Genomic DNA, 26,551 nt, shown 5'->3' on the forward strand with positions numbered 1-26,551 from the left:
CTGGGGATGATCCTGATTTTCCTTCCTCTATCTTGCTCTTTGATTAGCAGTTAGTTCTTGGAACTCCTTAAAACTGTGTCACTTTCATGAAGGTATCTTCCTTCTTTGCTTTTCTTGGGGCTTCTCTCCTGGTAAAAATACAATGAGACCAAAAAACAAGCACAAAAATGAGAAGACGTCAAATCAACATGTATGTCCTGCATTCTTTAGAGCAAATGGATTCTTGACCCCTGCCCCAAGAATCTGAGTAAATTCTGGGAAGGCAGCTTCCATAGTTCCAACTCCCACTCTTACCTTTGGAGGCCAAGGGATCTGGATGCCCAAGGGATTTGGAAGAGGCAAAGGCAGTATACAAAAGTTTAAAAATCCTTTCCAATTCTTGATCATTTAAAAATGCCTTTTTTTTTTTTCCTTTTTGAGTAGACTCCATGCTCAGCATGGAGCCCAATGCGGGGCTTAAACTCATGACCCTGAGATCAAGACCTGAGCTGAGATGGAGAGTCAGATATTTAACTGACTAAACCACCCAGGCAGCCCCACTTTTTCTTTCTTTCTTTCTTTCTTTCTTGCTTTCTTTTCTTCTTTCCTTCCTTCCTTCCTTTTTTTTTTTGGTAGGCTCCATGCCCAAAAAATACCTGTATTTTAAATTGGGTATTCTTCAGTATACCAAAAGGATAAGCAAACCCAAAAAGAAATAGGTATCACCTGTGCTATATCTCAAAATATGTTTTCGAGAGCATCTGAAATTTTGTTTGTACATGAGTCTTGGTCATTTATGAAGCTACTATGATCTATAAATCAAGAAAATTCATGGTCTTACCATTTTTAAAAACTCAAAAATTAAGACATCTGTAAGAAAATTTCAAAGTTAGACATTACCACGTATATGAAAGAACAAAGAAAACAAACTCTTTCTAACACTCTTAATATACTAGAGAAATTGTTTTACTCAACTCTGTTTTCCATTTAACCTTACAGGTGAAAGACTTTGGTTGAACTTCATAACATAACAACTGTTAAAGTGAAAATGTCAAGTAAAAGAGAAGCCTTCCATCTGAAAAAAGCCTGAACAATTATGCCTTCAACTTTTAAAGGTTTTAAACCTGCCCAGAAATCCACTTCCGTATGTGAAGTTTCCCTCTGCCTCCTCTTCTGATTAAGCTTGTCATTTGTTTGAATGCACCAGCATTCAAGATAATAAAATTTCTTGTTCTGTGTAAAACAAACAAACAAACCTATATTTACTCCTCCTTTCCCTCTTTTCTCAACAGTTGCATTCCCAGCGGAAACCAACCAGTCTGGATCTCACGGGCTGCCTAATGGGACTCTTCCCCTGAGATGCATGGTCATCTGTGGGAGGGGCTCCTGTTCTCTCCCTGATCCCGTTCAGATTCTTCAGTGACCAGGGCAGTCCTCAGACACTCTGGGGAGCTACTGCACTCCCCCAGCTGAGGGCTGCCAGGGTCTGAGGGATGAGAGTCTGGTGTCTGGATCTGTGTGTGTCTGTGAAATACCTTCAGGGTGTGTTTGTCACCCTTAGGCACCTAATTTTGGTCCCTGCACCACTAACTTACTAATGCAGGCAAGGCAGAGCCAGTCTGTGTGACCTGGGGAGCCGCGGGGGAGTCTGAGGTCAGTGTGAGGAGAGTTGAGGCTGTAGCTAAACCAAAGGCACTGACCACATGGCATGTGTCTAAGTCTAAATCTTTCTCTGGGAGGGGCAGTTGGCTGGCTCGGTTGGTAGGGCAGGTGACTTGGACTTGGGGTCATGAGTTCATGCCCCACATTGGGCATATAACTCACTTAAAAAAAATTCATAGAGGTGCCTGGGTGGCTCAGTCATTAAGCGTCTGCCTTCAGCTCGGGTCATGATCTTGGAGTCCTGGGATCGAGCCCCACGTCGGGCTCCCAGCTCGGCAGGGTGTCTGCTTCTCTCTCTCCCTCTGCCTCTCTTCCTGCTTGTGCTCTCTCTCTCTCTCTCTCAAATGAATAAATAAAACATTTTTTAAAAATTCATAAATCTTGGGTGCCTGGGTGGCTCAGTCGTTAAGCGTCTGCCTTCGGCTCAGGTCATGATCCCAGAGTCCTGGGATCGAGTCCCACATCAGACTCCCTGCTCGGCGGGAAGCTTGCTTCTCCCTCTCCCACTCCCCCTGCTTGTGTTCCTGCTCTTGCTGTCTCTCTCTCTGTCAAATAAATAAATAAAATCTTTAAAAAAAAATTCATAAATCTTTCCCAGGGGACAGTGATCCTGAATGGTGTCTTGCCTTCCTCATCACGGATCTAGAGCACACAGCTCCCTTAAGGAGCAGCCAGAGGGTTTACTCACTCTTTTTCCACATCCTGGATGGAGTCAGGCAGAGGCTGATTCCTAGTTTCAGGAAGGAGGAGAACAACAAGACCAGAGAGGATGGGGAAGACTCCATACATGATCCAGGGCAGGTGGGGAGAATACACGGTTAGGATCATCAAGAGGGGAGCCAGGGCCGCTCCAATATTACCAGCAATTCCCAGGATTCCTGTGGCTGTTGCCCTTGGGGTACAAACAGTACAAAAATAATTTGGTATAAATCCACGCAAGTAATTTGTGATTTATTATTTTGCTTCGATTATAGAAGATATCACAACAGTGTTTAGTTAGATACATGAAGGTTGACAATATACTCTTACATTTCAAATATGCTCTTTTATTTGCTGGCAATTTTTTTCAAGTGTGCAAGTGCACTAAGACATACTTTCATTATTTAAAAAATACTCTTATCCATAGCATCTACCATTGAGTGGTTCTATAGATTATGTGAGGTGATATGTTAAAAAAAGAACACAGTGCTTTGCCAAAGTCAGATTTTAACAAATTTTGGCTGTAATTTTTGTTACTATTAATACTATTATAATTGATGCTTTTGATAACTCATCAGTGTTCTTCCCACTATGAATGTTAATTAGCTGGGAAAGGCCTATTTTGACCCGGCTAGAGCTCCCATGCGATTTGTACCTGATTATGGTGGGGATTAGTTCATTTCCATGGGCAGAAGAACACATGATTGCAGCAGAAGAAGCTCCTACTCCCAAAGTTGACAAAGTAACACGCAGGGTCTGCATTTCTGGAGAGGAAGACAGTGAGATTCACCACCCACCAAATTACAAGTGAAGAAGACACAGTTGGAGATGTTTGCATGTGTTAAATACATTGTAGAGAAAGTGCAGAGAGGCAGAGAATGTATAGTGACTAGAGCTGAGCTTACTGTTACAGCTTAAACAGAATAAAAAACCCGAGTCATTTTATTACCTCTCCCTTACACATCAGAAATTTGCCAAAGACTGAGAGGGGAATGTGAGTTTGCTTTCATTTATTTTGTCCAGTGTCTCCTCTGCCTTTCATGTATAAAGTAAGACTCCATATGAACAATTACCAAGGGATGTAAAACTCATCCATGTCTTTGAGAAGTTTAAAACCTGTATGCATACATGAAATTGACTTGGGGCTAGTACTGTGGCAGAGAGTAATAAAACCATTGTCTATGGATAAGTAGCTTGATCTACAGTTATATTTGAAGATTGAAGAATAAAGACCTGTATTACAAGAACAATTGTTGGACTTTGGAAACCTCTGAAAGGAAATCTGAGTCCGTTTTCTACTCAATAAAAAAAAAAAAAAAATCTCACGAGAGCGTTACAACATTGGAATACGCTCCGCGGTAAAGAAGCAAACATCATTGCTGACATCCAAGATGAGGGCAGAGCTACCAATCTGGGATCCTGTAAGATACACAGCTATGCTGGGAGTTAGGCGAAGCCCAGGACCACCTCAGTTCTCCTATCCATTACATAGGATCATTTAATTTAGTAAAACTGATCCTAAGAGAGGCTTTAACTGCTTCACTCCTTGTTCCTATTGCATACTTCTTTGCTTGAAGACAAGATATTTTTATTTTCTTGAAATCAAAAAGTCTTCCCTAAACCACAATTGCAATTATGGTGACCTAATACAAGACACACAAGTGGATATATGTAGACATCAGGCAGTAAATTGTCACTGAAGCAGTAGTAATAAGAAAGAAACCAGAGAGAGGAAATGAGGGTATTGTGTTCTCATATGAGATACAATTAATATATATTGGACAAAATACTGTCATTTACAGTTACAAGTGTGATTGGTCAAAGCCAAAAGGGCAAGTGATCAATTGCTCTCCTAGAGAAACTTTTAGAAAGATATGACACCAGATACTTCTCAGATGTGATGAGGATAGCCATGTCTGAACCAAATTTTACTGGGCTTTGACTCTTTCCCAGCTGCTTAATCGTAGAATCTGTCCTAAATCTTCAGATCAGTTTTGGGGGATCATTAGACCCATACTCTCCCTTCCCATGTGTGAGCCCAGTCCCCGAGTCCCTGATATATTTCCTTTCTTCAACCTGTGCTCTTTTCTCACCTTCAGGCAGAAATGTGGTGATCAGAATGGAGACTCCAAGTACAGACATGAAAATCATCTGGCTTACTCGACGGCCCATATGATTCAGTGCCAAAAGTGCAACGTAATTGGCGAGGAGGTTGACCATGCTAAAGAGAACCTGGGACAGGAAAACATTGTTCCCGATGTGCTGGAGGTGGAGAATCAGGCCAAAAAAGGGCATGTAGGTTGCAAATCTGTGGTGAACAAAAGAAGAAAGAAAGATGTCATTACGTTTAGACCCTAGGTTCTACAAACAACAATCATAAATATTATCAGACAGGCAGCCAGTGGTTGGTGTTCCAGTACAAAAGGCATGGTCTGTTTTGTAGAATATTCTACATGGTGATGATTTAAAAACTGTCATAAAATATTGCATAATAATGGAGGTCATAATGGTTACTTTTTTGGTGGGTAGGGTATTGTTCTTAAGAATACATAATGAGGGGGGTGCCTGGATGGCTCAGTCAGTTAAGCATCTGCCTTCGGCTCAGGTCATGATCCTGGAGTCCCAGGATTGAGCCCAGCATCAGGCTCCATACTCAGCGGGGAGTCTGCTTCTCCTTCTGCTCCTCACCCTGTTTGTGCTCTCTGGCTCTCAAATAAATAAATAAAATATTTTTTAAAAAAAGAATACATAATGAGGTCCTCTAGGGTTTTAGAATTTTTTCTATATCCAGATTTGGGTGACGGTTGCATATTTACATATGCAAATATTCATTTAGCTGTATACATTGGTACACTTAAAATTTTTTTTTTAATTTATTTAAGTGATCTCTACACCCAAGGTGGGGCTCAAACTCACAACCCTAAGATCGAGAGTCACATGCTCTTCTGACTGAGCCAGCCAGGCACCCCAAATGTTTGTAATTTTATCTCAATCGAAGTGGAAACAAACAAGTGAAGAAACTTAAAGCTAAAATCTCTACTGTGATTGAAGTTCACAGCCTCCATTTCCATATGCTGAGCCTGGTAAGGTGACACAATAAACAAAACTCATTGCACAATTCGTTCTGGGTCAGTCTTTCTGTAACTAAAAAATGCAATTATCTTTCTGGCTTCCTCATGTTTTATCTCCAAATCTGTCCCTACAACATGTTGTATCCTTTGATAGGATTAGATTCATGTCTCCACTACTTTAATATTCTTTTTTTTTTAAAGATTTTATTTATTTATTTGAGAGAGAGAATGAGAGAGAGAGCATGAGAGGGGGGAGGGTCAGAGGGAGAAGCAGACTCCCTGCTGAGCAGGGAGCCCGATGCAGGACTCGATCCAGGGACTCCAGGATCATGACCTGAGCCGAAGGCAGTCGCTTAACCAACTGAGCCACCCAGGCGCCCAGCCACTACTTTAATATTCTTTATGCATAGTGTGAAGCCTACCTCACAAAGGACAATAAACAGATCCTTCTGCGCAGGGTGGGTGTGTGGAACAAGTCAGTTATGGAAGGTTTTTTCTGTGCTGTCTCCAGCTCCTCCTGCATGGTGGATCTCAAAACCTTCAAAAACAACCGCAACAAGAAACTGTTCAGTTGTCACACAATGTGAGCATTGGGAGGTCCCCCACAGGGGACAAGCTGGACCACTTGTTGTTATATTTAGTAGGAAATTGAGACAGCAAAAATGCACTGACATGTGAAAGGTGAATTAGGGAGTTAAAGGAGCCTTAGGAAAATTATGTAGCAACAAAGACTTTTTTTTTTTTTAAAGATTTTATTTATTTATTTGACAGAGACAGAGATAGCAAGAGCAGGCACACAAGTAGCGGGAGTGGGAGAGGGAGAGCAGGCTTCCCGCCGAGGAGGGAACCCGATGTGGGACTCGATCCCAGGACCCTGGGATCATGACCTGAGCCGAAGGCAGACGCTTAACGACTGAGCCACCCAGGCGCCCAACAACAAAGACTTTTTAAACACAAGATCTGAGTGGGCTGCAGGGCATCCAAAAGGGTGTATATGTTAGATATTCAGATCAGGAAGAAAATCAAATGTGAATTACTTGGATTAAGGTCCAAAGCTCCATTTATGCTAGATGGACATGAAAGACCCAGAAGCTAAGCTTGGTTCCCAGCCAGCCATCCTTTGCAAAGAAACTGTTTATCTCAGGAAAAATGACATTTCCTGAGAGCCTTTATTTTGGTTCTTCATTCAGTCTCTTTGAGGGGAATCCTGGCATATTGTGCCTCCATGGAGGAGGTGCCTAGAATTAAATCTGAGGATGAAACCAGGGCAGGAACTTGATGTAGAATAATTTATACCCAAATTGGTTATAATCTGGGGTTACTTGATGGTCCTGCAACATGCTAGGTGTATACCTTGCAGAAGGTGATTAAGTATTTCTAAACCCCAATTTCCCTGTCATAGAAGAAGACGAAGAAGAAGAAGAAGAAGGAGAAGGAGAAGGAGAAGAAGGAAGAGGAGGAGGAGGAGATGGAGAGGGAGAAGAAATAGGTAGCGAAAAATAATAGCACCTTTTTCATAAAGACTTTCTAGCCATACATGAGGTTACAAATACATAGATGGAATTATATCCAGCACACCTTGGATACTTACTTATTAATTATTCCAATAATATTGACTTAATTCTCATCCCACCTCTACAAGTGAAACAATATCATGAAGTCCATTGGAAAAATTCCATGAGGAAGGGACTTTAGAGAAATGTAAGGTCACCTAAGTGAGGACCTACCAGATCAAGAATATCCTTTGCAGTTGCAGAGCTAGCTCAAGCAGCAAAATCCTGGACTTAAGCTTTTGGAAGAGAAAAGTCAAGATAGCAACTCCTTCCTGCAACTAACACCAGAAACCCATGACCACAGGCCATTGTCTAGGCAGTATTCTAAGAATGGGCTCCAAGAATACCTTAAACTTGGACCAGATGAGGGCTGCCATGCCTGTGAGACTGGCCTCAAATCACATCCAATATCAGAGTAAAAGTTTGGGAGATGATGAGGTTATTTCACACTGGCCATTCATTTTTGGTGAGCAGAGATGTGAGTTGCATTTCCAGAAGAATTTAGGGAGGTGATGCCAGGTCATTTATGGGAACTCAAGGAGCTCCTCCTACCTGGTAAAATTCTTATTCATGGAAGAGGAGGCCTATATTCAAATGGGAGCCTGCTGGATCTTTGTTTTTTAAAATGCATCTTTTCCTCTGATTGTCCTTTGCTAATAGAAAAACAAAACAAAACAAAAACTATTTGTGCCAATCATAACACCATGTTGGGGTGAAAAACATGGAACAGCTGGTTGGTGTCCTGGAATTAGCATGTACAAATTCACAACAGCCCTTTGTTAAATTTTTAGGTAGTTTGTAAAGCAGTTGCCATGAGGTTGGTGGCTTTTATTGACAATGGTGGTGGTATTCATACTACAAAAATTGATAATCACCACAAATTTGAGATCTATGGCTTTTTTCACTTCTTGTAATGTTAGGTATTAAACATTTACCAGCACACCACTGGCATGGCCCCTCTGCCATCATTTGGACTGCTCTCAATTGCAAATTTAATCATATCCCTGCTTGATTTAAACATGGCTAGTTCTACCTTAACCTGTAAGGCCTATTTCAAATGTAACTACATTCAAGTAGCATTCAGTTCCTGCACATCTGCAATCCAGGCTATGTCTTCCTCTTGCCATTCACATTCTACCCTTGCTTTACTTCAAAGAGGCTTTATCAAGCCCACAACCTGGCCCGTCTGTTCATGAACCTGGAAGTGGACCCACCTGCAGACCCTGGCAAATGGTCCACACATCCATGGACCCAGACAGCAAGTCCACTGATGAACCCTGCTAAATGGCCTACCCAGAATCTCCAGCCATGGTGACTGGTGAAGGGCATTTCCTGCCAAAAGCAGACTGTAAAGACTGGAAGAGGCGACTGCTTCTTCAAATGCACAAACACCCTGGGTGATGGGTATTAAGGAGGGCATGTGTTGTGAGGAGCACTGGGTGTTATATGCAACTGATGAATCATTGAACACTACATCAAAAACTAATGTTAGCTAATTGAAAAAAAATGTACAAACACCATACAAGGCTCTAAGGAATTGGGGGGGGGGGGGGGGGGGGAGGGAGAAAAAAACTGATAGAAGAGTTAGGTTTTTTTTACAGGATGAACAAAATTGACAAAGTTTTAGCTAGACTGGCCATGAAAAAAAGAGAAAGACTCAAATAAATAAAATCGGATATGAAAGAAAAGACATTACAACTGATGCCACAGAAATAAAAAAAGATCACAAAGGACTATAACAAACAATTATATGCCACCAAAGCGGACAACCTAGAAGAAATAGATAAATTCCTAGAAACATACACACTACCAAAACTGAATCAAGAAGAAATAGAAAACCTGAAGAAACCAATTACAAATGAGGAGATTGAAACAGTAATCAAAAGTATCCCAGAGGAGATATTTGCAAGATACATATCTGATAAAGTGTTGGTATCCAATCTATAAAGAACTTATTAAACTCAACACCCAAAAAACAAATAATCCAGTTAAGAAATGGGCAGAAGATATGAATAGACATTTTCCAAAGATGACATCCATATGGCTAACAGACACATGAAAAGGTAAATTATTGAACACTACATCAGAAACTAATAATGTACTATATGTTGGCTAATTGAATTTAAATTAAAAAACATTACAGGCAGCTCCTCCCCCCCCAAAAAGGAAAGGTGTTCAACATCACTCATCATCAAGGAAATACAAATCAAAACCACAATGAGATATCACCTCATACCTGTCAGAATGGCTAAAATTAATAACACAGAAAACAACAGGTGTTGGTGAGGATGTGGAGAAAGAGGAACTCTCTTACACTGTTGGTGGGAATGTAAACTGTTGCAGCTGATCTGGAGAACAGTATGGTTGTTCCTCAAAAAGCTAAAAATAGAACTACCCTATGATCCAGCAATTGCACTACTAGGTATTTACCCAAAGGATACAAAAATACACATTCAAAGGAGTACATGCAGCCTGATGTTTATAGCAGCATTACCAAAAATAGCCAAACTATGGAAAGAGCCCAAATGCCCATCAACTGATGAATGGATAAAGATGTGGTATATATATACAATTAACTACTCAGCCATCAAAAAGAATGAATTCTTGCCATTTGCAATGACGTGGATGGAGCTAGAGTGTATTATGTTAAGGAAAATAAGTCAGTCAAAGAAAGACAAATCCTATATGATTTCACTCATATGTGGAATTTAAGAAACAAAATGGATGAACATTTGGGAGAAGGAAAAGAGAGAGAGAGGGAAACAAATCATGAGAGACTTTTTTTTAATTTTTAATTTTTTTAAGATTTTATTTATTTATTTGACAGAGAGAGACATAGCGAGAGAGGGAACACAAGCGGGGGGAGTGGGAGAGGAAGCGGGCTTCTCCCCAAGCAGGGAGCCTGATGTGGGGCTTGATCCCAGGACTCTGGGACCATGACCTGAGCTGAAGGCAGACACTTTAATGACAGCCACCCAGGCCCCCCAATCATGAGAGACTCTTAACTATAGAGAACAAACAGGGTTGATGGAGGGAGGTGGGTGGGAGATGGGATAGATGGGCAATAGGTATTAAGGAGAGCACGTGTTATGATGAGCACTGGGTGTTTTATGTAAATGGGGAACCACTGAACTCTTCTCCTGAAACCAATATTGAACTGTATATCAACTAACTAGAATTTTTTTTAAAAAGTAGCCCAGAAATAAAAGCCTAACACCAGATGGCTTCACAGGTGAATTCTACCAAACATTTAAATTATGAACACTGATCCTTCTCACTTTTCCAAAAAATAAATAGGAAATACTAACAAATTTGTTTTATGAGTGCAGTATGACTCTGATACCAAAGTCAGACAAAGACACCATAAGAAAAGAAAACTATAGGCCAATATCCCCGATGAACAAAGGTGAAAAAACCATCAACAACATATTAGTAAACCAACTTCAAGAGCACACTGCACACCATGACTCAGTGGGATTTATCCCTGGGATGAAAGGATAATTCAACATAAGTAAATTTTTAAAAACGTGATACACCACACTAACAGAATGAAGGTTAGAAACCGTATGATCATCTCAATAGATGTAAAAAAGAATCTGACACAATTCAACACACATCCATGATTCAAAAAACTCTCAAGAAATAAGGTATTGAAGGAACTTACCTTAAAGGTCATATATGAAAAGCCCACCACTAACATTATACTCAATGATGGAAAACTGAAAGCCTTTCCTCTAAGATCTGGAACTAGACAAGAATGCCACTTTAATTCAACAGAGGATTCAGAAGTCCTAGCCAGGGCAATTAGATAAGAAAAAGAAGGTATCCAAATCAGAAAGGAAGAAGTAAAATTATCTCTGTTGGCAGATGACATGATCTTTCATGTAAAAAACCCTAAAGACACCTCCAAAATTTTGTTAGAAACAATAAATGAATTCAGTAAAGTTTCAGGATATCAGATCAAAATATAAAAATCAGTTGCATTTCTATATACCAGCAACAGACTATCTGAAAATGAAATTAAGAAAACAATCTTGTTCAGGGCACCTGGGTGACTCAGTCAGTTAAGCATCCAACTCTTAATCTCACCTTAGGTCTTGATCTCAGGGTCGTGAGCTCAGGCCCCACATTGGGCTCCACCCTGGGTGTGGTACTTTAAAAAAATCCTGTTTGCCCAACAGACACGTGAAAAAGTGCTCAACATCGCTTGGCATCAGGGAAATCCAAATCAAAACCTCAATGAGATACCACCTCACACCAGTCAGAATGGCTAAAATTAACAAATCAGGAAATGACAGATGTTGGTGGGGATGAGGAGAAAGGGGAACCCTCTTACACTGTTGGTGGGAATGCAAGCTGGTGCTACCACTCTGGAAAACAGTATGGAGGTTCCTCAAAAAGTTGAAAATGTAATGTATGGTGACTAGCATAACTAATAAAAAAATAAAACAAAATAAAATAAATTAAAAATAAATAAATAAAAGCAGCAAGAGAGAAGCTACTAGTTACATACCAGGGAAACCCCATAAGACTAGAGCTGATTTTTCAGCAGAAACTTTGCAGGCCAGAGGGGAGGGACATGATAGAGTCAAAGTTTTGAAAGGAAAAACAACCCCTACAACCAAGAATACTCTACCCAGCAAGATTACCACTCAGAAGGGAAGAAAAGATAGTTTCCCAGACAAACAAAAGTTTTAAAAGTTCATCCGCACTAGGGGCACCTGGGTGGCACAGTTAGTTAAGAGTCTGACTCTTGGTTTCAGCTCAGGTCGTGATCTCAGGGTTGTAAGATTGAGCCCTGTGTGAAGCTCTGTGCTTAGCGCAGAGTGTGCTTGAGATTCTCTCTCCCTCTCCTTCTGCCCCCTCCCCACACATGTGCATGCACTCTCTCTCTAAAATCTATCAATTAATCAATCAGTCTTTTTTTTTTTAAGATTTTATTTATTTATTTGAGAGAGAGAGAATGAGAGAGAGAACACATGAGAGGGGATAGGATCAGAGGATGAAGCAGACTCCCTGCTGAGCAGGGAGCCCGATGCGGGACTCGATCCAGGGACTCCAGGATCATGACCTGAGCCGAAGGCAGTCGCTTAACCAACTGAGCCACCCAGGCGCCCTAATCAATCAGTCTTAAAAAAAAGTTCATCACCATTAAACTGGCCTTGTGAGAAATGTTAAAGGGACTTCTTTAAGTGGAAAAGAAAAGGCCATAATTAGAGATGAGAAAATTCTGGAAGGAAAAAAATTTCATGAGTAAAAACAAACATACAGTAAATGTAGTAGAGCAATCACTTACAAAGCTAGTATGAAGATTAAAAGATAAAAATAATAAAATCAGTTATATGTAAAGAATTAGTTATGGGGGCTCACACAGTAATTAGATGTAAAATAGGGCAATATATACATAAAATGTGGAGAGGGGAAATAAAAAGGAAGTTCTTTTAGAATGCATTCAAACTTAAGTGATCATCAACTTAATATAGACTACTATATATTTAGGATGTTATATATGAACCTCATATAAACCTGTAATGGATACACAAAAAATAAAGAGAAAGAAGGCACAACATTAAAGAAAGCCATCTATTACAAGGAAAGAGAACAAAAGAAGAAGAAAGGAACAGAGAAGGACTACAAAACAACCAGAAAACAATTAACAAAATGGTAATAAGTACATATATATCAATAATTACTTTAAATGTAAATGATCTAAATGCTCCAATCAAAAGACATAGGGTAACAGAATGATTAAAAATAACAAGACCCATCCATATGCTGCTTACAAGAGACTCACTTCAGACCTAAAGAAATATACAGACTGAAAGTGAAAGGATAGAAAAAGATATTCCATGCAAGTGGAAGCAAAAAAAAAGCTGGAGTAGCAATACTTATATCAGACAAAACAGACTTTAAACTAAGACTGTAACAAGAGACAGAGAGGGCATTACCTAATGATAAAGGGAGAAGTTCAATAAGAGGATATAACACTGTTGGTGGGAATGTAAATTGGTGCAGAAAACACCATGGAGTTTCCTCACAAATTAAAAATAGAGGGGCACCTGGGTGGCTCAGTCACTTGAGCATCTGACTCTTGATTTCAGTTCAAGTCATGATTTCAGGGTCCTGGGGTTAAACCCCACATTTGGCTCCATGTTCAGCAGGGAGTCTGCTTGAGGATTTCCCTCCCTCTGCCTCTGCTCCCACCCCCCACTTGTGCTCACGCTCTCTCTCTAAAATAAATAAATAAAATCTTTAAAAAATTAAAAATAGAAATACCATATGATCCAGTAATTCCACTACTAGATATTTACCCAAAGAAAACAAAAACACTAATTCAAAAAGATGTATGCACCCCTATGTTTATTGTAGCATTATTTACAATAGCCATGATATGGAAGCAACATAATGTCCACTGATAGATGAATGGATAAAAGATGTGGTATGTGTATAATATATATGTATGTATATGATGTATATTTATAACGGAATGTTACTCAGCCATAAAAATAGAATGAGATTTTGCCATTTGTGACAATCTGGATGGACCTAGAGGATATTATGCTAAGTGAAATAAGTCAGACAAAGACAAATACCATACATTTTCACTTACATGTGGAATCTAAAAAGCAAAACAAAAAGGAGAAATAGATCCAATAAATACAGAAAATAAACTGATGGTTGTCAGAGGTATAGGCTTCCATTTATGGAATGAATAAGTCATGAATTAGAGAAGTACAGCATGAGGAATATAGTCAATGGTGGTGTACTAGCATTGTATGGGGACAGTAGCTACACTTGTGAGCATAGCATAACGTATAGAGTTGTTGATTCACTATGTTGTATACCTGAAACTAATGTAATATTGTGTGTCAACTATTTCTCAATAAAAGAAAGAAAAAGCAAGCACTGAAAAATTATTGACTACTACATCTGAAATTAATGATGTACTACATATTGGCTAATTGAATTAAAAAAAGAAAGAAAAAGCAATCCTAAAATTCATATGGAAACACAGAAGGCCCTTAACAATCAAAGAATTTTTGAACGGAAACAAAGCTGGAGGCATCACATCTTTTGATGTCAGAATATATTACAAAGATACAGTATGGTACTAGTATAAAAACAGACATACAGCCCAATGGAGCAGAATAACAATAAACTCAGCATACACAGTCACTTGATATTGGACAGTGGTGCCAAGAATTCATATTAGTGGGGACAGGATAGTGTCTTCCATGAATGGTGTTGTGGAAAACTGGATATTGACATGTAAAAGAATGAAACTGGAAACATCTTATGATGTACACAAAAATCAACTCACAAAGTGTTAAAGACTAAGATATAAGATCTGAAACAAAGAAGCAGAGAACAGAATGGCATTCGCCAGATGCTGGGGTGTGTGGGAAATGGGGTCATATTTGTCAAAGAGTACGAAGTTTCACTTATGTGAGGTCAATCTGTTCTAGGGATCCACTGTATAGCATAGTGTCTATAGTTACAATATTGTACTATATATTGAAAATTTGCTATTAGTAGGTCTTCTATTGAGTGTTATCACAAAAATAATGAATAAAAAGGGCAGGAGAAAGTTTTAGGAGATGATGGATATGTTTATTGCATGGGTTGTGGTACTGATGTTTGGATGTGTCCTTATCAGATTCATCAACTTTTATATATTAAATATGTACAGCTCTTTGTTAATCATACCTCAATAAAGTTGGGGTTTTTTAGATTTTATTTAAATTCAAGTTAGTTAACATATATTGTATTATTAGTTTCAGGAGTAGAATTTTGTGATTCATCACTTGCATAAAGTTGTTTTAAGAAAAATCCTTCAGCTGTGCCATTGAACATGTTTCCAGAGATGTTTTATTGCTTCTCTTTGACTGTCTAGACCCTAATCCTCTCCTTTTCCAATTAAATGGGAAAGATGATGTTTCCTTGTCTCTCTGAGAATCCTTTCCATCCCCCTTTCATTGCAAACAGAAAAGTTAAGTTAAGCCCCAAAGAATTATAAACAGGATCTTGAGATATTTGCACACATATGTTCACTGCAGCACTATTCACAATAGCCAACCCATGGAAACAAACTAAATGTCCATCAGTGGATGAATGGGTAAAGAAAATGTGGCATATACATACACAGAATATGATTCATCCATAAACAGAGGAAATCCTGCTAGAGGCTACAACAGATGAATCTCAAGGACATTTTGTTAAATGAAATAAGGCAGTCACAGAAGGACAAATACCTCACAATTCCACTTATATGAAATATATAAAATATTAAAATAATAAAACAATAAATAGAATGGTGGTTACCAGAGACCAGGGAGAAGGAATATGGGAGATTGCTGTTCAATGGGTATCGAGTTTTAATCATGCAAGATGAAAAAGTTTTAGAATCATTGTACTTACAGTTAACAATACTGTATCATACAGTTAAAAATTTAAGAAGCTGGATTTCATAATATGTGTTAATTTTAAGATGTCTTGATTTTTCTCTTATTAATACTAAAGTTCCTTGAAACACAGAATTCTGACCCTTACTGCTATTCAGGATCAAGCATCATGACTAGCACATTATAATTTTTTGATAAATAATGTATATGTTCATGACATGATGAATGGTTTACTTAATGATCCACAGCAATATCTGCCTTCCAGACCCGGGGCGGGGGGGGGAAGACTTCTCTGAGGCATTTCCACTCAGCCATGCTCTTGGAACTTGTAATAAGTAGAATTTAAACTCCACAAAGCAGAGATTTGGACTATTGTGGCCAATGCCAAATCTCCTGGAGAGAGCAGAAGGGGCCCAGGGAAGCAAGCAGTAAATACCGTTAATGAAAGAGTGTATGACAAACTTAACATGCTCTAGTCTGCATGGTCACTAAGCCTCCCTTCTACTGGTCTTACTATCCTCAAAAAAGGCCATCAGAATATGAATGTAAAGAAATGGCTTCATTTGGGTTACTTTCTCTAACAAATACACAATCTTTATGATTGTAAACACTAAGAGCTCTCTGCTCCTGTTGAGTAAAAATATCTGTGTTCAGTTCCCAGCAACAGGATATTCTCTCTTTATATTAACTCAGACAATATGGATGGCCGCTGAGACCAGGACAATGAGGTAAGAAGACCCGAAGCCAGACCCGTGTCCCCACCCTTTATTTACTTTATGGACACCAACCAGTGCCTAGGTCAGGTCACCAGTTCCCTACATCCCATAACCCACTCCCATTCCTGTTCACCTCTATGGTGAGGGCTTCTCCAGCATTCTTCCTTCCATTCCTATGTGCAGCTTTTCTCAGGGCCTTTAAGCCCTCCTCGAATTTGTTGGTGATAACCAGCCACCGAGCAGACTCTACCAGCCACCTGATCAAAGAAGACAGAGGTGCAGCCAAGTCTCTCATGTGTCCATACTCTTTGTCCTGAAATGCCTCTCCCCTCCCATCTAATACCTACCTCTTGTTCTGTTATACCAGAAAACACAAACTTACATTCTCTTGTACCGTGACTAAAAAACTGGGAGGATGGTCTCTCTGTGTGGTACATTTCACTACTGGCAATATAGAGCGGGAGTCATATTGCCCCCTCACTCTTATTCTGGGGAATATTTTCAGGTTTGGCAAATAGAAATAGTGTCTAGTTAAATCTGATTTTAGATGAACAGTGAATATGAGTAATTGTTGAGTATAACCATCTCCCATGCAGTATTTTGGACCTACTTACACTGAGAAGTATTTGTTGTTTGTTTGAAATTTTACTTGAATGAGACACCCTGTATTCTATCAGGCTAGTAAGTAAAAATAGAGAACTCTCAGATAAATAGAAATTTCATATAAACTATGAAAAATGTTTAGTGTAGCTATGCTCCATGCAATATTTGGAATATTATACAAAAAAAATTGTTTACCTGAGTGTCGTTGATATTATCTGGTAACCCCACCTGTTCAGCTTCGTGAAGCGTACAAAGGACACTTATTAGGAGAGCATGTGCTCAAGTTCTTAACTAAGAACCAAACAGAATTCTTAGGACCTGATTCCATGTATCTTGCATCCCAGGATCCTCTAAGACAAAGGAAAAAAGAAAGCTTTTACCTTGAGAAAAGAAAGGAGACAAATAACGGTACAGAAACCACCAACTGCAGGGTGTGCCAGTCTGGAATGGCAAAAGCCAGTCCTCCCAGGATCATCTGTCCTACACAAGCAGTACAGACTGCCACTGTTATTCCCATGGCTTGGCATCGGGGCACTGTCCATTCTATGCCTGAAAGAAAACACGAACAGGATTTTGACTTCAAAGTAGGAATCTCAAAGTCAAAGTCAAGGCTTGGAAAATGTCAAAGATGCGAAGTGTTTACTTACACAGCATAATAGTATTTGTCATGATGCTCGTGGTAGAGCAGCCAGCCAGGAAGCGTAGCACGCAGTAAATGACGAAGGTGGGAGCAAAGCCCACGCAGGTGTCAGCAACGGCCAGCTGCAGGAGGCACCACCTGAGAATTAACTTCCTCCCAAACCTGAGGAATGGGAACCGGTTAGATGGGGGAATAAGAATGACCGGATGGGAAAATTAACAAAAGAAGGTACACTTTGAAATTTAGCATGGGTTTTAGTAAGTGAAACTTTGCCCTTGAAACTTTAAAGAATCAACAGCTAGTCAACAGGAGATCTTCCCAGAAGCAACCCACCTGTTTGTAAATAGAGACTGAGTATAACAAAACTTCTTCCCCAGTCTGTTACCAGATCTTTGAGACCAATTGAAGCCATATGAGACCAGTTGCAGTACTGGAAATTTTAACACATCACACGTGTCCCTTGTACTAACACAAGCACTTAACACAGTGGAGTCTGTGCCGTGTCTAGAACACTAGGGAACTGCTATGGACTGTGTCCCCTGCCCCCACCCCAATTCATGTATTGAAGATCTAATACCCAGTGAAATGGTATCTGGAGATGGGCTTTGAGGGAGCTAATTAGGTTTCGATGAGGTCATGAGAATGGGGTCCTTATGATGGGGTTAGTGCCCTTATGAGAAGAGAGATTGCTCTCCTTTTCCTGCCATGTGAGGCTATATAGCAAGAAGGCAGCTGCCTTGAATTCACGAAGACAGCTCTCACCAGGACCCAAATCTCTCTGCACCCAGATCTTGGACCTCCCAGCTTCCAGAACTTGAAAAAATAAATTTCTGTTGTTTAAGCCACCTGTGTTTCGTTGTGGTAGCCTGAGCTGACTAAGACAAGATCTAAATCTGTGCTTGGGACTCTAGGACCACACAGGTCATGGATAAACTACATGAAAGGAATATCCAAGGAACAATACAGCAAAGTTGCTGATGGGTTGCATTAGAGGCCCTCTTTGCTATGTCTGGCTTTATAGGCCTTCAACAACATGTTTCCCTAAAATAATAAGTGAACAACTCAGAGAACTTAGAGTGAGTTCTCAGAGGAAAGGATTAGGTGAGATGAGCATAAAGAAACAGAGAAGGAGAAGGTATTTTTATTTTATTTTTTAAAAGATTTTATTTATTTATGGGGCACCTGGGTGGCTCAGTCGGTGAAGCGTCTGCCTTCGGCTCAGGTCATGATCTCAGGGTCCTGGGATGGAGCCCCGCATTGGGCTCCCTGCTCAGCGGGAAGCCTGCTTCTCCCTCACCCACTCCCCCTGCTTGTGTTCCCTCTCTCGCTGTCTCTCTCTGTGTCAAATAAATAAGTAAATAAATAAAATCTTTAAAAAAAATAAAAGATTGTATTTATTTGAGCGAGAGAGAGAGAGAGTGAGCACGAGAGAGAGAGAGTGGCAAGCAGAGGGGAAGGGAGAAGCAGACTCCCCAGTGAGCAGGGAGCCTGACAAGGTATTTTTAAAAAGGAAGGAGAATTCTGTGTTTCACAGTTGTCTGGGAGAGAGGGCCTTTCTCTGGACAACGTGGATGATTCTGTGCTGATTCTGTATGACCAACAGTGGACAAACAGAGGGATTGGGAAAAAAACCTGCAATCCTTGCTATGCTTGCAGAATATTTCCATTATAACGCAGTGTTAAATCTTTTATATTCTGAGTATTTTTATTACATACATTTGTATTTCCATTTAAAATGGAATAAAATCTATGTAAAGAAACGCTATGATTAATGAAATGATGTAATGACTATTATTGGAAAGTCTGGTCAGTCAAAATGAAAAGCAGCTGTATTAAAGATATATCAGGTAGTGATATCTAGGGGTGCCTGAGTGGCTCAGTCGGTTAAGTGTCTGACTTTGGCTCAGGTCATGATCCCAGGGTCCTGGGATTGAGCCCCAAGTCGGGCTCCCCGCTCAGCAGGGAGTCTGCTTTTCCCTCTCCCCCTGCTCATGATATCTCTCAAATAAATAAATAAAATAAAAATCTTTAAAATGTAGTGATATTTAGAGCGGCAGGCATTTGGTAACAATCTGGTTGTCCATCACTGAAAAATGGATGAAGAGCATCGTCATGGATCTTCACTGAGGAGCACTATGCAGCAATTAGAAGAATGAACTAGAAGTACACGTAGGAATGTGTATAGACCTCAAAAAACATATCATTGGGTGTACAAAAGAAAAAGAATGAGATAATAACACATTTACATACATATGTGAATTAAAATATATGTAAACCAAACAATGTCATTTATTTTGAAAAACATATGAATTTAAAGAAATATAGTTAATGCATTATAATGACCCCTACTGGGAAGAAGGAAATGGGATTGGGGCATAAGGAAAAAATGAAACATATACATAGATACATGAAAGGAATTCATGGCCAAACTAATGAGGACTCTGTCTCATGAAATGAGTATAACTCAACCATCTGTGGTTGATATCAAAGGAAGAGAAATTTGTGCTGGCAAAATATAAAGATTATTGTTTCATTAATTATTAATTGTGCACTTTGGCTGTATGTTCACCATTGCTTTTTTTTTTTCCAAATGCAGAGGAAGATGACTCTTCCCAGCCTTATATTTAAGTTAGAGTCACACGTCTGCATTCTGACCATGGGTTGCAGACAGAAGTGACCAAGGCCACTTCCAGCCCTGTCCATACAAGGTCCACTTGGGTCCTGCTCATTCTCTCTGACAACATGGCTGGAAACAAAAAACGTGCAGATGAAAAAGTCACACAATGGAAGATGCTGGTTCCCTGAGCCACTGCTCAGAGGATGGGGGCCATGTGACCCACACCACACTGTGAGGACAGTGAGAATCATGATTTTATTAAAATCCTAATTTTGATTCTAGGGTTCTTACTGTAACTAGCTACCTTGGCTAACACAGTAATGTTTGAATGATTGTATTTGATGAAGATAACTAGAGAAGCTTTGTATGTTTTCTTTTTTGGTATAGGTTTCTCAAATTTATTTGAAAAAAATATTTGAGGGGCTTCTGGGTGGCTCAGTTGGTTAAGTGTCCCACTCTTGGTTTTGGCTCAGGTCATGATCTCAGAGTTGTGAGACTGAGCCCCAAGTGAGGCTCTATGCTGGTGGTGGAGTCTGCTTAAGATTCTTTTTCTCCCTCTTCCTCTGCCCCTCCCCCCAAGACTGTCTAAAAAAAATTTTTTTTTAATTGGAAAAGAAAACGTGATGTAGAACTGTAAACATATGCATAAAAAGAGGTTACAAAATTATATATACACTTTTACCAATTTTATTTAAGACATATATTTCTGATGTATGTGGCTCCCACTTCGGTGGACTTGTTCTTAGCTCTTTATTTTGAAAATTGTCAAATATGAAAGTTTAAATGAATACTGTAATGAACATTGCTATAAATCTCAAGCGGATTCACCACTAGATGGCATTTTGCTATATTTGCCTTATTTCTTTGCCTTTGTGAACACACACGCACACACACCCCAAACACACACACCCCCACACAAACTCCTTTCTATTGAACTATCTGAATGGCAGTTACAGACGACATGACACATCACTCCTAATTTTTTTAGCATGCATGTATAAAAAATATAAGTCGTTTCTAGGGGTGCCTGGCTCACTCAATTGGTTAAGTGTCTGACTTGATTTTGGCTCAGCTCATGATCTCAGGTTCTTGAGGTCAGGCCCCGTGGCAGTCTCCGTACTCAGCGGGGAATCTGCTTGAGATTCTCTTTCCCTCTCCCTCTGCCCTTTCCCCCCCTCTCAAATAAATAAATAAAACTTTAGGATCTCCTTGCTTGGCCATATATTCCCCTTTAATGGGAGGGTCATGGGAAGATGGCGGCTTGGGTATTTATTAGCTGAGTGTAATCTTGGCTAGGGGTTATATTTAGGACAGATGGTTTTCAAGCAGATCCATAGTCAGCATTGTTTTCCTCTACTTGAAATCTCTTGCTGCATGACTAATAGGCACTTCCAGTTTATTACACCCAAAACAGAAGTCTTTACTTTCTCCTCTGTATGTGCTTCATTTCCTATTTTCCTTCATCTCACTAAATGGTATCAGCATGTATCCATTTGCTCTGGCTGAAGATACAGATTTGATCCTTGATCCTCTATTTGCCACACCAAAGCCTCCTTCTTAAAAATCTTTCTGTCAGCAGACTTCCAATTTCTCTACAACCTTGTGAATGCATGTTATTTTCCATCTTGGTTTTTTGTTTTGTTTTGTTTTTTGTTTGTTTGTTGTTGTTGTTTTAAGATTTTATTTATTTATTTGAGACAGAGAAAGGGAGAGCACAGAGGGAGAGTGAGAAGCAGACTCCCGACTGAGCAGAGAGCCTGACACGGGGCTTGATCCCAGGACCCCAGATCATGACCTGAGCTGAAGGCAGATGTTTAACCTACTGAGCCACCCAGGCACCCCCCATCTTGTTTTATTGTATTATAGCCATTCTGGTAGGTATGAAGTGTATTTCACTGTGGCTTTGACTTACATTGTTTTCAATATCATGATGTTGAACATTTTATTCTTGTGCTCATGCACCATTTGTACATCTTTTTTAAAGAAATGTATATTCAAGTCCTTTGTTCATTTAAAAAATTGGGTTTTTTGTCTTTTTGTTGTTGAAAGTGGGAGTTCTTCATATATGCTGAATATTAAACCCATTCCATTGGTCTATTTTCCTATTTTATGGCTTATATATAATTTACAAATATTTTCTCCCATTACATAGGTTATCATTTCACTTTCTTGATAATGTGCTTTGAGGTACAAAAGTTTTTAATTTTTGATGAAGACCAGTCTATCTATCAATTTTTTCATCACTCATGCTTCTGGTGACATATCAAAGAATTCATTGCCAAACCCGAAGTCGTATAGATTCACCCCCCCCATTTTCTTTTAAGAGTTTTATGGCTTTAGGGGCACCTGGGTGGCTCAGTCGTTAAGTGTCTGCCTTAGGCTCAGGTCATGATCCCAGGGTCCTGGGATCAAGCCCCGCATCAGGCTCCCTGCTCAGTGGAGAGTCTGCTTCTCCCTCTCCCACTCCCCCTGCTTGTGTTCCCTCTCTCGCTGTGTCTCTCTCTGTCAAATAAATAAATAAAATCTTTTTTAAAAAAAAGAGTTTTATGGTTTTAGCTCTTGTATTTAAATCATTAACCCATTTTTGTTAATATTTATTATGGCTTTAGGTGAGGATCCAACTTTATTATTTTGCATGTGGATATCCAGTTGTCATGGTGCCAGTTGTGGAAAGGGCTATATTTTACCAACTGAATGATCTTGGCACTCTTTTCAAAAAATGAATCAGCCACAGAGATATGGTTTTATTTTTATTTCTGCAAGTGGGTGGTTCTGTGTTATGGAACTGTTAGAAATGGACACTCTGACTGGAAACACTTTTATAAGCTACATTTATGCCATCATGCCTTCAGAGTTCACAGTTTTGAGCTAACATAACAGATGACGTTGTGCTGGTAGGTGGTAAGGGGAACCTGAATTCTCCATATCCCTCAGAGGAGACATCCCTGGAGCTGGCAACTGGCTGTCTAATTCAGAAGTGATACTGTCAAGCACAGGATACTCTAATTTCTAACAGCACAAATGGTGACAGCAGTTGTCATTAGATTAATTACATGGTTTAAAACATACCTTCAAAGCGCTGTTTTTGCAAAAAAAAAAAAATCAAGGTCACTGGAAAAATGTTTTCTATACACCATCAAGACACATGGCTATGGACACAACAGGTGTAGTAGGAATGTTTACCCATCACACTTGGGAAACAGGGACATGGTGATCATGCTCTGGAAATCCATAAGCATTCAGTTCACAGCGTCCAGGAGGGACTGAACACGGCCCCCTGGCCAAAGTCTGCAACACTGTTTTACGTATTTGTGTCTTCAAATAGGCCGATCTTATGTCATGAAACATCCTCTCTGTTCCCACAGGTAACTTTTCCCCATCTTCCTAAACCACGTGCTGTGTCACCTCCTCTCTAAACCCTGTTCTAAAATGTCCCCATGTCTGATGGAGATGCTGTTTCTGTGCCCTGTACATGGCACTCACAGCTGACAGAGCTTGCTATACTGACTGTGATCCCCCATGTGTTTCTAGATCCCTAGGGACCAAGGAAGCCTGGGACAGTGTAATTGACAATAAGTGTGTCTTACTGGAAGAATGATGTGTTGGTTCAACAAAATACCCCAGTGATCCAGAGACACTCACCTGTCTGATAAATGGCCAAATATTGTGCCTCCCACCAGCATTCCAGCCATGAATAAGAATTTGGCCATTGATTTCAGTGACTGAGATTCACATATCAGGTCCCACTGGAAGAGAAGGAAACCAGCAAAGGAGCGCAGCATAGTGACTTATAAGCCCTCAGTGGAAACCTGACTGAAACAGCTTGAATGACACCAGTTTCTTTATATCGGGCCCCCCTCTTCCTCTACAGCTTCCTTTTTTTTTTTTTTTTTTTGCATTAGCTGACCTTTATCATTCAAGTATCAGGTTAAATACAACTTCCTCTAGGAAGACTCATCGAAACCTGTTGGCTATATTAATGCCTTGTTTTATTTCATATGAAGTGATTCTCAACCTTGGCCACAGAATGCAATCATCTGAAAAGCTTTAAACATTTACTGATGGCAGAGTTTCACCGCAGATCTCTTATGGCTGCTCAGGGGTACAATCTGTGCTTGGAGGTTTTGATCAATATCTCGATGTTTCTAATTCGCAAGCATAACATTTTCAACACATTACATAAAATACTTGCTTAGACTTTGGTCTTCCTAAGAATAAAAGCCATATAATTGCAAGGTCACATCTACTTTTTAGTTCTTAGACTCATTAAATATGTAGATTAGTGGCATTTAATAAAGACATAAAGAATATTTGCTGAAATAATGAAGAATGAACACTTATACAGTGATTAAAGGCTTGAAGCATGTTCATTATTTGTGCTGCCTCTAAACCCCCAGAGTATGTACTCACAAGAGGTAAATAGAGCCTCTTACCTTAGTCACGATGGTGGAAGGGAAGGAGCTTTGGTCGTACACCCAGCCGTCCACACAGGGCTCCACGTCTGACTCACTCGTGTTGGGGAAGGTCCCATTCAGGTGCAGGAGCTGCCACTGGGGATGGATGAAGCGACGACATTTCTCTGGCCTCATGTTTGAGTCCAGTGGGATGGAGATTCTCAGGAGGGCATCTTGGCTGAGGATCTCAGTGCCGTTAGCAGAGACAGTGTCATTGTCGAGGATGTGGACCCAGCAGCGGTGACCAGGGACGGCTGCCGTGAAGTTCTCCAACAAAATATGAGGGTACACCATGAGGTTGGAGAGACAAAGGAAAACCATCTGAAGGATCTGGAATTTCCCCAGGCCTCCAACTTGATCCAGGAGGTCCTGAAAGGCCATCAATGCTGAAAAAGTGATTGCCAGTGGAAGGCAAAATGACTTTATTTAGAAAAATTCAAAGAGAGAAAGGTCTCCATTCACTAAGTCACACCAAGCGTGTATTGATTCTGACTCCACTTTTTCCTCAGTGGGCCCCGCTTCACCTCCACCAGGGCCACAGAAGCTGATTCTCCAAATTGTTTGAGGATCAGGTGGGTAGCCGTTTTCTTTAAAGTCCCAGAGAAGTATTTTGCTGAGATGCTTCCAGCAGTTGACAACCAGCACTGTTTAAAGGTGTACTTTGTGAAAATTCTTTTCGTCAGCAATGCCCTGAAGTGGCACTGGACTTTCATCCCCACATCTGTAAATAACATAAAATAAACCTGCTACATGAATCCCAGTTCTCTGCAGAATGTATCACTTGTGAGACTCAAAAGGAAACCGTTTTTTTATTTTCCCGTGAAAAGTACTGAAAGTTTAGTGCTTGGCTTATGTAGTTCCTGAATTTTGATTAAAAGAGTTAATGAAAATAACTCTGAGTAAACGAAAGCAAGTGAAGTATGGTGCAATCCTTCCCTTGTGGAAAGTGACACTCTGCTTCACTTCAAATCATTCCACGAATTCACACTAAAAATAAGTTAACTCCAAATGTGGGCAGAGTGGGTAGTGACAGAGGGTAGAGGCTAAGCCAGTGGTAAGCTCCTAAAGAGGTTGACTTCCACAGGCTTACTGATTCCTTCAGATAACATTTGTGAGGACTGTTTCTGTGCTAGGAATACAGCAGTGGATAAGACAAGGTCTAAGGGTCTTATCTTGCAGTGGGTGACAGAGGAACAGAAATAATGACATTATAAAAACTACACATGGCTAATGCACAATGGGCTATGGAGGAATTGAGAAAATACAGCAACAGTCATGCTTCTTGGTATTTACCCAAATAAGATGGAAACTTACGTCCACTCAAAACCCTGCACATGGATGTGTGTAGCAGCTTTCTTCATTACTGCCAAAATCTGGACACAATCGAGGTGTCCTTCAGTGGGCGAAGGGATAAATAAACTGTGGTCCATCCAGACAAGGGGATATCACCCTAAAAAAGAAGAGAAGAAAAAAAAAGATCTATCAAGAGAGGAAAAGACATGGATGAGCCATTAATGTAAATTACTAAATCAAAGAAGCCAATCTGAAAAGGCTACATTCTGTTCCTCAAAGGGCGTTACACTGTCTTGGAGAATCTGCCAGTGTTTTCTTTCTGCTCTTCGTGTGGCATAACCCCTGTTGCCCCAGCTTCACGTTTGAGAATTCTGTTTTGCTGCCATTTCAGATCTACCACTGAGACATTTGGTGGGTTTAGCACTTCAGCAACTGTATGTCCCAAGTCACGAGTTCTCTCTATTGACATAACCTCATAGACAAGTCATTGTTCTCATGCCTGTCCTTCGTTCTCAAACATATTTTGTGAACATATTTAATAGTGGCTTTGGAGTATTTTTTCTGCTAAGTCTAATATGTGGGAAAACTTGGAAACCATAATGATTACTTCATTTTAGAACATTTTCATCACCTCCCAAAAGAAACAGTTCTATTGACTATTAACATGCAATCCTGATTACCTGCACCCAAACTCTGGCAACAATGATACAATTTCTGCCTGGATGCGTGTGTCTCTTTTTGAAAGAAATCAATCTCCTTAGGGCCTTTCCACTGATTTTGATGTGGTGTTTGTCCTTAATTTGGGAAGATGCTCAGCCACGGTTACTTTCAAGTTTCCACTGGTCCTTTCCCTCATTCTTCT

At 40.0% G+C, this 26,551-nt stretch overlaps 1 protein-coding gene across 1 annotated transcript; it reads right to left on the reverse strand.

The window, feature by feature from the left end:
- Window positions 1-24,878, reverse strand: LOC110575921 (solute carrier family 22 member 9-like). Its single transcript, XM_021684955.1, has 10 exons — window positions 24,376-24,878; window positions 23,585-23,688; window positions 17,333-17,487; window positions 17,066-17,234; window positions 16,216-16,339; window positions 5,834-5,949; window positions 4,434-4,648; window positions 2,996-3,104; window positions 2,330-2,533; window positions 1-128 (listed from the first exon to the last, which is right to left on the reverse strand). Exons 1-10 carry the CDS (start codon window positions 24,775-24,777, stop codon window positions 68-70), a joined length of 1,659 nt encoding a protein of 552 aa, XP_021540630.1. The 5' UTR covers window positions 24,778-24,878; the 3' UTR covers window positions 1-67.
- Between the last annotated feature and the right edge of the window lie 1,673 nt (window positions 24,879-26,551).

Source organism: Neomonachus schauinslandi, chromosome 11, assembly GCF_002201575.2.
Source record: "Neomonachus schauinslandi chromosome 11, ASM220157v2, whole genome shotgun sequence".
Taxonomy (NCBI): Eukaryota; Metazoa; Chordata; class Mammalia; order Carnivora; family Phocidae; genus Neomonachus; species Neomonachus schauinslandi.

Bases quoted from the DNA above. Each gene is read 5' to 3' on its own strand.
- LOC110575921 (XM_021684955.1), bottom strand. From the start codon at position 24,777: ATGGCCTTTCAGGACCTCCTGGATCAAGTTGGAGGCCTGGGGAAATTC. The intron at 17,488-23,584 runs GTGAGTGTCTCT...CCCATTCCTCAG, and splicing joins TTTGGCCATTTATCAGACAG to GTTTGGGAGGAAGTTAATTC. The intron at 129-2,329 runs GTGAGTAAACCC...TATTTTTACCAG, and splicing joins ATCCAGGATGTGGAAAAAGA to GAGAGAAGCCCCAAGAAAAG.